The sequence below is a fragment of the Asparagus officinalis genome, chromosome 3 (genome assembly GCF_001876935.1).
Source record: "Asparagus officinalis chromosome 3, Aspof.V1, whole genome shotgun sequence".
In the NCBI taxonomy this organism is placed as follows: Eukaryota; Viridiplantae; Streptophyta; class Magnoliopsida; order Asparagales; family Asparagaceae; genus Asparagus; species Asparagus officinalis.
In genome coordinates this window covers 4,318,941-4,330,645 of record NC_033796.1, presented here as the reverse complement: position 1 = coordinate 4,330,645, position 11,705 = coordinate 4,318,941, and the positions used below count along the sequence as shown (strand labels likewise).

Sequence of the window (11,705 nt, the reverse complement as noted above, 5' to 3'; positions counted from 1 at the left end):
TGAATATTTTAATCATAGACAACAGGAAAACTTGTAAAGCAGGATTGTATTGATATAAACAATAATATTCGACAACGTCAAAATTTTGTTGTCTTTAGGATATTGGTTGTCTATCGCATTCTGGATGATGACTGTGAAGTACCTGGTTTGTTATTTCTATGTATATGTTTGACTTTTTACCCCCAAAAACTCAAAAAAGCACTATCATATATTTGGCTAAATTTCCACATGTTATTCACAGAAAAAATTGGTCATATCAAAGTACATCAAAATGAGAACATGCTTTGATATAGAAAGAAGGATAAATTAAGCTCTTCCTAATTAAGAAGATAAAAAAGATGGATCCGTTGCCTAGATAATCAAATTAACTGTATTAATAATATTTTAATCATATATAATAATTAAGTCGATTTAGCTGTACTAATGATATTTTAATCACATTTAATGAGTCAGTTTAACCGTATTAATAATATTTTAATCATATATAATTATGTCTTAGAAAATTATTGTAAACCAACAATTTTTTATTTATATTAATGTAAAGATAGAGAAAATATGTGTTAAAGACTTGTTGTTACTCTTCATTCTTGATACTACCTGGCCTCATGTTGAAGCCATTTGAACTAACCCGGACCGTTGTCTCTCAAACCCAACTAAAATACATTCACAGGGAGTTGACAAGAATTATGGTGATTCTATCGGCTTTGATGTTGCAGGATTGTGTAAGATAACCATTTTTACTTTTTTTCTGATTTAGATGTTGTTGGAGTTGCGGAAGCTTGATGGGTAGTTGATTTTAGTTTTGCGGGATTGAGAATGAAGGAATTAGAAGGGAAATGAAAAGTTAAGACGGAAAGAGGCTCGTCTGGAGAAAAAAAACTTTGTTTTAATCGCTTCAAAGCTTGTTTACAATGCTTACATCCATTGCCTATTTATAGGTACATATAGAACTATCTAGAGCGTAGATATTTTACACGAAACATTCTAGAGTATCGTATAATATTCCTATATAGTAGATACATCTTATTTTTGTCATATTTCTAGTCCTAGTTATTTCTAGAAACTTTCCATATTACAATATTACTGTGAAGTGTTCTAGGGAATTACAAATTACTTCCAACAGACTTTTGAGTGCATGATATGATGGGGTCAACGATGGTTGTGAATTGTTCTGTATCGTTTTTAGACGAACTGAAGTCATTATTTAACCATGTGAAATTTAACCGTGCATCATATGGGCAACGTGCCCCAAAAGAGGGACCGAATATAACAAACAAAAGATCCCAAAGCCCAGCAAAAGATTTTTCACAAAGTTTTTAACAAGGTTATATTAGCAATAAGGGGCAGTTTGGCTGCGTTTTTTTGCAAAGAAAACCATGAAAAGTTATCAGTATACGGACTTCACAGATAATTTTTTTTCCCTTCTATTTTTACCTTGTTTGTTTAAGCATCTTCTTTAACTGTGAAAACTGACACATTTTGCTTAGGGGGGTCGCGTAAAGCAAAATCACTCCAAAATGACAGTATCAATACTTAGAAATCCCTAAAGAATGTTGAGCATTGACGCTGCTCAACCACTGAACATTAGCACAGGGACAGGACAGAGTAGCCCGCCTTTCCAAATATCCACCGAGAAGTGAAAAATTTCACACAGCTACAAAATTAGAAAAGTTAGTCACACCTCCAACCACACCTCCCCCTCTCATTCGCTACAGTACTCCGGGCCCCACATGAGTTTTTAAAATTTAAAAACTCACGTGGGGCCCGAAGTACTGTAGCGAATGAGAGGAGGAGGTGTGGTTGGAGGTGTGGTTTGGGGTGTGCCCCTAACACCACTCAATAATATATAAAACTCACAAGAGTAGCATGCCCAACACAAAGTTCATTCTACAAAAAGAAAGGGATACAACAAAATTCATAACCATTTCAGTAGCAGAAAGCTAAGGTACCGTTATTACACCTCACCATTGCATCCAAGCAATTGTTTTGACAACAGGAGAAGTTTATAAGTTTAGATCATCATCTAGAAAACAACATAGAATAATACATAGACTGCCTACGACCCCCACACAAACACCTAAATTAAGCCCAAGCGAGATAGCTTATTTTACACGTACCCTACAACATCGAAAGCTACATGCATATAGAACTGCCAGAAGACGTACAAATGGAATCTCATTCCAACGCGCCGAAGTTCTGAACTAATGTACTAAAAGAGATTGGAGACAACAACAGAGGCTTCTTCTTGACACAAGAATTTACACTCACTTCCTTAGCTGGGTACGAGAGAAGATCCTCTTGCAGTATGGGCTGGTTCGAAGGATGGCAGCATGGGGGCGAATAGCATTGACCAAAGCAACATTGAGAGGACCCTGCAAAAGGAAATATCAATATCAAAAAATTTGTATAGAATTTTTAGACTCGTTTATTGGGTGTGAATATTGAGACAAGGGACCTTGGTGTGTGCCAAAGCAGACTGGATAACATAATTGGCATAAGGATCTTGCAGCAACATCTCGAACCGATTAACTGAAAGGAGTTCAATTACTATCCTTGCTTGAGCATTGTCGGTGAAAAGCTTGAGGCATTTCTCCACCACGTTACTACTGAATTCAACGTGCCCCAAAAGAGGGACCGAATATAACAAACAAAAGATCCCAAAGCCCAGCAAAAGATTTTTCACAAAGTTTTTAACAAGGTTATATTAGCAATAAGGGGCAGTTTGGCTGCGTTTTTTTGCAAAGAAAACCATGAAAAGTTATCAGTATACGGACTTCACAGATAATTTTTTTTCCCTTCTATTTTTACCTTGTTTGTTTAAGCATCTTCTTTAACTGTGAAAACTGACACATTTTGCTTAGGGGGGTCGCGTAAAGCAAAATCACTCCAAAATGACAGTATCAATACTTAGAAATCCCTAAAGAATGTTGAGCATTGACGCTGCTCAACCACTGAACATTAGCACAGGGACAGGACAGAGTAGCCCGCCTTTCCAAATATCCACCGAGAAGTGAAAAATTTCACACAGCTACAAAATTAGAAAAGTTAGTCACACCTCCAACCACACCTCCCCCTCTCATTCGCTACAGTACTCCGGGCCCCACATGAGTTTTTAAAATTTAAAAACTCACGTGGGGCCCGAAGTACTGTAGCGAATGAGAGGAGGAGGTGTGGTTGGAGGTGTGGTTTGGGGTGTGCCCCTAACACCACTCAATAATATATAAAACTCACAAGAGTAGCATGCCCAACACAAAGTTCATTCTACAAAAAGAAAGGGATACAACAAAATTCATAACCATTTCAGTAGCAGAAAGCTAAGGTACCGTTATTACACCTCACCATTGCATCCAAGCAATTGTTTTGACAACAGGAGAAGTTTATAAGTTTAGATCATCATCTAGAAAACAACATAGAATAATACATAGACTGCCTACGACCCCCACACAAACACCTAAATTAAGCCCAAGCGAGATAGCTTATTTTACACGTACCCTACAACATCGAAAGCTACATGCATATAGAACTGCCAGAAGACGTACAAATGGAATCTCATTCCAACGCGCCGAAGTTCTGAACTAATGTACTAAAAGAGATTGGAGACAACAACAGAGGCTTCTTCTTGACACAAGAATTTACACTCACTTCCTTAGCTGGGTACGAGAGAAGATCCTCTTGCAGTATGGGCTGGTTCGAAGGATGGCAGCATGGGGGCGAATAGCATTGACCAAAGCAACATTGAGAGGACCCTGCAAAAGGAAATATCAATATCAAAAAATTTGTATAGAATTTTTAGACTCGTTTATTGGGTGTGAATATTGAGACAAGGGACCTTGGTGTGTGCCAAAGCAGACTGGATAACATAATTGGCATAAGGATCTTGCAGCAACATCTCGAACCGATTAACTGAAAGGAGTTCAATTACTATCCTTGCTTGAGCATTGTCGGTGAAAAGCTTGAGGCATTTCTCCACCACGTTACTACTGAATTTTTGAGTGGAGAGGTGCACATAGTTGCCTTCAAACTGAGATGCCAAGTTTGATGCCGCTGATGGGTTCTTCAGGTCAAGAATAAATTGAACAACATAATTTCTGAAACATAAACAAAAACATATTATACTAGACAAATGGCAAGTGGATATTGTTGTGAAAATAGCTTGATATCTATGAACATCACAACATATATAATAACCTTATCAGTTCATTAAAAATAAAATTCCCACTTGTGTTACCCACTTATCGCTAATTGAATGTGATCTGAGATGGATATCCTTGAAGGAGTGAATAGAAAACAGGTTCACACTTCTCCTGATCAGTGCTATTTGACGCTTGTGCTATCACGAAGAGTGAAGTGCTAAATTGATGACCTCTCTCTACATTACTGAAGCCAGAAATTATGCAGGTAGGAACCTTATACTAGCGATAGAGTTAGGAAGTGCATCTTAAAAGCTGCAAACCTTAAGGTTGGAGAAACTACATAGGGATGTAGATAGATAACAGCGGTATATATCAGGTTACAGGAGGTAGTTACTCTAAACCAAAGGGTAAAAGTTATACTTACTAGTTACTAATTGCATTCTGCTTCCTCGCCCCTTATTTTTTGCAACAGTTTTGTGTTGAACTTGACATGGATCTACACTATTGATGAGGTATATGATAACTATAACACTTCGCTTTTGGTGGACCTATGACATCCATGGATCTCCCTTACAAGTTCCATTCATTTCTTTTCAATGAAACAAGTAGGAATTCTCCGTTTCTTTCCAAACGAAATATATTTGCTTTTAAATAAAAAAGAAGCAAGGATCAGTCTGGAAAAATCTAAAACAGTTTATAAAATGAAGAATTAAAGGTTTATTGAAAGGAAGTCGTAAACATAGTTGATGGGTTTTGCGAAGTATTCGGTGCCTCAGTTCGATTTAGCTAGAGCAAAGGCAGCAGAAAAACCCTTTGAAGTGTTATTATTTTGTCATAGAAATGCAGAGACTAAAATGAGGTAAAAAGAAAAATCAGTAAGGTAGCAATATGCAACACAATATAAAATTGATTTGTATAAAAAGACTTTCATTTACTATTTTATAAGAATAGTTAAAGAAGTAATAAAATGTGAAGAATGATATAACTTTTTTGCATTTTAGATACATGAATGAATTTTGTCAACGAAATACCCAGCCAGACCACAAGTTTCAAATAATTTCAAAAACTTAGATCAAATGTTCAAGACAACTGAAAAGTGGCTGTTATTATATTATGTTCAGATGGAGTTGGCAAAAGACCTTTCAAGCTTTATATTTCAGATTGATACTGCAACAATATTTATCTAGTTAGATCCATGAGATTTAGCAAGTTTTGGTTGCAACCTACTCATTGACTAGTATGTTTAAATGGAGTTGGCAAAAGTCTTCACTATAGATATTTATGCAACTTTTATGAACTAGCCTTTCTAAGGGCATGTAATTCTGGAGACGGCTAAAAGCTACTTTTCTATGTGTTGATTCAGTTTCTACCACAATATTGTAATCTGTGTCCATATGCCCTAACTTTTAGAAAATTTACCATGAAGTTGATTCAGTTTCTACCACATCCTCACGTTATTATTATTATTATTTCATTGGATTCATGAAGTCACTACTCTTTGTGCTATCTTTTCAATTACTAAGAATGCGACAATAGGAAAAGAGCCAGGCCATACACAAGGTGCGTGGATCATGTGGAAAGCAAACAGGTGTGTGGGGTTATTTCTGTTCCTGAAACGTGGAATAATAGGGGTATGCTCATTGGATGCATGACAAATATAAAACAAATACATTAAGCAAGTAGAGTAAACTAATGGAACCATGAAGAAGTCGTTATGTCGATTTATACATATGCATCTGCATGTATACCTATATTAGTTTGGTACTGAATAGACTAATTTCAGTTCAGAATTGAAGTTTCCGAATAAGTCGACATTTCAGTACTAAAGTTAATTACAATATGAATATGGTTCTCCTTAATTGAACTTTTGCCCGATCCATATCTGTCTGGACACCTCGCGGGTGGCCAATGATTAGGTGTCGGGGACTTCGACTAAGAGGTACAAGGATCAACAGAGGTCTATGTCACCCGTGTCCCCAGTATTTATCCAGTGAGTATTGTTTTGCCCTTGCTACTTACAAGAGCCCTGGGTAGCATAGGGGGGCCCAACGGCTTCAGGGTTTCACTTGTATAATTCAAGCAGACATGGTATTGGGGTGGGACTCGGGCCCTCCAAATTGTATTGGGATGGACTTATAAGACCCCACAGGTGTCCACAAGTATGTGAGGGTGTGCTGTCGGTAGTACCGCGTGCTCCTTTGTGGTGGGAGAGCTTAGACTCTGAAACTCGCCCTTCTATCGTTGGGAGTGCTCGAATCCTAGACCTAGTTATTCATGCCTGATTGACCATGGTTCCTCATCACCAAAAAAAATCTGAATCCGGATATTGATGTTGCTCTAGAGAGAACCCCTTAACCCAAGCAAGGTTGTGTTCATTTTTGTAAAAAGCAGGAAAAAGCGCTCAAAAAAGAGATAGCAGCTCCTTGCGGCTTTGGTAAGGCCTAAGAGAGGCCATAAAGCGCTTTTGAGACGAAAGTGGCCTAAACACAACCCGAAGCGGCCTAAAAGCGGTCCAAACCCATCAAAAGGCAATCCAAAATCGGTCGAAAAGCGGCTCAAGCACTAGTGTTAGGAGGTTGAACCACTTTATGTGAATCTTTTTTCTTCACATTTACATGGATTTTTATTCCCCTTTCCTAAAAGAATTCTACTTAAAAGTTTGGAAGAAACTTGGACCAATATAATGATGATTGTAGTTAATAAATATGTATTTAATAGGTATTATATTTAATAGGTATGCATTTAATATCATCGATCAAATATGTTATTTATAGAATTTGTTTCCTACATGTTCTTATTTTTTGTTTGTTTTATAATGTTTAGATTTTTCTTAAAATTTTTTGGAATTTTATCCATATTTAAGATTTAATAAGATTTAAACCGTTTTTTTCCTTGGTGCTTTTTCTACTTTGATAAGCCCCAAAAAGCCTAGGCGGTGTCTCAGGCGCTTCGCTCCGCTTTCCACAACCTTGGTTGTGTTATTTGGTCTCTTACATTCATAATATATTTATAGAAAGGAATGTGTCCCTCAAGCAAGAGGGAGGGTAGTCTCTAGTAAAGGATCTGGGATACTTCACAAGTTGTTAATCCGGGCCTCTTTCAGACAGCCATAAATCATATGGAGCAAGCAAAGAATTAAATAATGGTGGACAGACTATTTCTAAAACAAATAGAAGTCACGATAAAGGTGACAATTCTACTTTTCTACACAGCAAAATTCTGTCTTTTGAGCAATATAGTTGCTACAAATGTTAGAGATTTCTGTATCTACCAAATACATGATCAATTACTATTCTAAGAATATGGTCATCGTCATCCTCTGTTGTGCATTGGGTAGCAGCAAAGCATAGTTTTAAAAGCCATCAAGGCTTCCGCCTAGGCCCAAGCAGTACTTAGGCCGCCCGCCTAGGTCTTGAGAGAACCTAGGGAAGCATGAGCAATTATGTAGAACACAAAGCTTAACTGTTATTTAATGTCCTCCACTGCCACCCACCTCCACCTACCTCCCTGGCCTCCTCCATCAACCCTCCACCTTCTCCAACCTAAGGAAAATCCCCTCCACCTCCAGTTAAACAAAAAAGATATTCGTCTAGACCGCCCTAGGCGGCCGTCTAGGGCCTAGGCGCTAGGCGTCGGGTCAGCGCCTAGTGGTGCCTAGCGCTTGCTGTAACATTGAGCAAAAGTAACAGTTTTGAAATATATATCAAATTGAATCGGTAGATCCATATGTATAAGACATTAAAAAAAACGTACTGTTTCTCATTTACTAATGTGCTATAAGTTCACAGGATTTAATGAAAGGCTTGTATCGGCCACAAGTATTTTTGAGCTTTCCATGTAGCAAATCTTTGCGCGTGTTTTTCCATATCTCTGTGTTATACGGCCAGCACACACACACTAGCACATATCCCTTCTACAAGCTATACAAGCCAAAGAAACTCATAGAATATTATGCTTGTCGGGGAATATTTTTAAGATCAGCAAATTTGGTATACCTACTGCTACAACTTAAGCCTGAGAAGGGCAACCCATTATACCTAGAAGAAAAATGGTATTACTAACAGAAATAACCTCTGCTACTAAAACATTATGTTCATTCCCCCATTTAATAATAGAATAACTGAAGATAATATGGACGTTAGAAAGTTATTGTTCATAATTATCTTTTTTTCCTTCACGCAGTTTTATTACGACCTAACTGTACATATGACATTGGTGAGATAAATGCTGAGATCTGTTTCTTACGAGATGGCAAGTGATGAATGCATAAAATAAATGAAAACGAAATGGCAAATAGAGCTGGATGATGATACACACGGAGAGATCAACCATATTAGAGGCGTTATTATACGTTAACAATCTAACTATATTTTCAGTGAAGAGGATTAGAGGATCTATATAGTGGAATACTAGTGGCGGTACAGCTTAAGGGGATACTGAAGAAACATTATAATCATACTCTATACAGCACAGTGCAATAATAATTTTAACTATTTAAGCTCTAATATGATGCACAAAGTCAAATAGATATCAACCTATCCCATAATTCCTATTCCAGTAATACTGGAAAATGAAACTAATTTTATACTAAATGAAAAAGAAATGGATATATCAATGACATCAAACTTGCGGTGGTATATATAAAATCAATCAAGTTATCTATAATATATATAAAAAACTTACCCAAAGGCATCTTGCGCCAGAAGCAGCCCGTTAGCAGCAATCTCATTAACCAAGTGTGCTCGGTATTCTCCAGTCGAAAAAGTTATGCAGCGTTGCAGGACACAACATCCATGTCGATGAGTTGCAATATCAACGCAATACTTTGCAGCAGCATCAAAAATGAACTGGACAAACAATAACATGGATAACAACGTGAATTTCATATTACAAATATAAGTAGGATAGGTTAAACATCTTACATTGGCTACTTGATCATACTAAATGATAAAATAACTAAAATTGGATAGCATATGTATAATTGTCGCTTATCAATATTTGAAAGAGGAACCAAGTTGATACATGAATTATCGCCAAACTCGAAGGGAAGAGTTCAAATGTATACTTTGTTAACATTTCAGTAAGCAACAAGTTTCTAACAGTTGCATGCTGGTTAATATTGTTCTTTTTTTTTGTTGCTCTTTCTTTTCTCACTTGTTTAAATTGTAAAGTGCATAAATCAGATGGGCATAAATGAATGTCCATTAAGCAATATTTACGAACATAATGAGTAAACAAGACAGCAGCAGAGAATCCAACTGAGAAACATCCAAGATCATCCACCAGCAAACATGCAGTTATCTTCAGCTGATAGAGATTGCAAGCAGCGTTGGACGACGTGATTTCCATTCAAATCTTTGATGAGATTGAGGAAACCTGGTTTAAGGGCTGAAACAACTAGCCTGATTTGCTGCTGGGTTTTGAGAGTTTCAATCAGCTTCTGCACTGCTCTTGTCCTGAAACAATGTAAGCAATCCATATAGCTAATCAGATATAAGTAAATAACACATAATCCCAAGTAACTTTTATATTCAATTTAGTTAGCAATGCCTTGAATTCTTAAAGAGAATGAAATTAAAATTTAACTAGGTAAAATAAATTGAAGAAGGACTCAGAAAAGATCAAGGGTATCAAAGGAAACTTAGGATACACATGACTTAAAATATTAAAGCATCCACTGAGAATAGAAAGCAGTACATAAACATACAATGAATCAAGCATATCACGACTAAAATGAATAAAATCCAACTTAGAGGACAAACAGCATAAATAATTTAGTTGAGCCAACAGATGAGGTTTCAGCCTGTGAAATCATTAGTGAAATAAAATCTGATAGTAGATAAATTGAAAGGAAAAAGAATCTAGAGAGTAATAAAACAAAAAAAAAACTAAGTAATAGGCATTTCGTAGGAGGTATATAGTGAATACACATAAACCGAACTGGACGGAAACTAGCATAATTTTTAACATAACCAGCAACAATTGCCTCAAAACTGGTCAAGTATTATATGAATATTTAATCAAAATTAGAAAGTAAACCACACGCCCGATAAGAAGATATCAAAGTGAATATTATGCACTAGTTCACGTCTTCAATAGTAATATGTATTTAAGCGAACTAGCTGATAATGAAAATAAATTCGTCAATACAAGTTCATATGCAAAGCAAGTTCATAACAGAATATAATTATGTGCAGCGGAATCAGGTAAAGATCAAGTAGCTTAAAAGCCATAGACCCTAAATGATAACCAACCTAGTTTCTGACATAACTAAGAACAGGCAACCTAAAATGTGTATCTTATCTGATAATTATTTATGACCATTAAGGAATTAAACCTAAACCGGAACATCTAATCTATAAAGTAGCTGATAATGAAATTAACTTCGATGCACCTGTGAAAATCAAGTTAAGAAAACAACATAATCTGATTTAAACAGTAAGAAAACAACATAATCTGAGTTAAACAGTAAGTATAGTGTACTATGACCAATCCACCTGACCAACATTGATAAAATAAGTTATTATGAATGAAATCTGTCAATATAAAATATAGTAGTGATATTTTAGATTGAAATTGACAATACCCGTGAGCATTCGGAGTTAAGAACGCAATATAATCTAACAAACATTTAATCTAGTATATTACGGAAAACCCGCTAATAATCTAGTATATTACGGAAAACCCGCTAATATGACCAAATGTAGCAAGAAAAATAATAATTATCCATGAATCAAGTCTAGTAAAATATCAAATAGTAATATCACAGAATGTAAACAAGCCACCAAATGGTCCATTCTAGAGACATATATAGGCAGGCTCAGTGACAGAATGAGCAAAGAAACTATGAACACACAAATGTAGCAAGAAAAATAATAATTATCCATGAATCAAGTCTAGTAAAATATCAAATAGTAATATCACAGAATGTAAACAAGCCACCAAATGGTCCATTCTAGAGACATGTATAGGCAGGCTCAGTGACAGAATGAGCAAAGAAACTATGAACACACAACCTCCATTGAAGCTAGTCACGCGTAACGCATGATCCAAACCTCAAAACTATTCATTGTTTTCATAATCTTAAACCAAAATCACTGGCACACGATATGAACATGTAGTCAATAACAAGCACCCATGAACACGACAGCATGCTGCATAGTGTTTAACTGATTAATTAGAAAACCAGCTGCTACCCATTAAACAAGTCAGTATAAAACTCCAAACGACATAAAATAATCCAGCGCATAATCTAGCGCATGTATAAACAATCAATCTAAACAAGAACTGATTCGCCAATCCCCATGAACAGAACGTACTGAAACAACTGATCAATCAAAAGAATCAGCCATTATTAGCATGCAAAACTATTAATCTAAACACTAACGTAACAGCACACCCTATCCAATGTAAAACAGTGATTACCCAATATAAAATGCCAAACAGTATAAAGTAATCCAACGCATGTCTTAAAATTTAATCTAAACAATGGCTAATTAGGCATCATCAATGAACCCAGTGTAGCTAAAACATGTAATCAATCAAAAAGGGGGGGATTAAAAAAAAACCAGC

The 11,705-nt window shown here is 36.2% G+C and overlaps 1 protein-coding gene across 1 annotated transcript in view; it reads right to left on the bottom strand.

Annotated features, from left to right (window-relative positions):
- The window catches only part of LOC109832524 (putative pumilio homolog 7, chloroplastic), an 8,748-nt gene continuing 321 nt past the window's right edge, over positions 3,279-11,705 (bottom strand). The window contains exons 2-5 of the mRNA XM_020399873.1: positions 9,431-9,589; positions 8,817-8,984; positions 3,830-4,088; positions 3,279-3,746 (exon numbers count right to left, since the gene is read on the bottom strand). Of these exons, the coding sequence (XP_020255462.1) occupies positions 3,639-3,746; positions 3,830-4,088; positions 8,817-8,984; positions 9,431-9,589 (694 nt within the window). The 3' untranslated portion in view covers positions 3,279-3,638. The remainder of the gene's footprint in view (positions 3,747-3,829; positions 4,089-8,816; positions 8,985-9,430; positions 9,590-11,705) is intronic.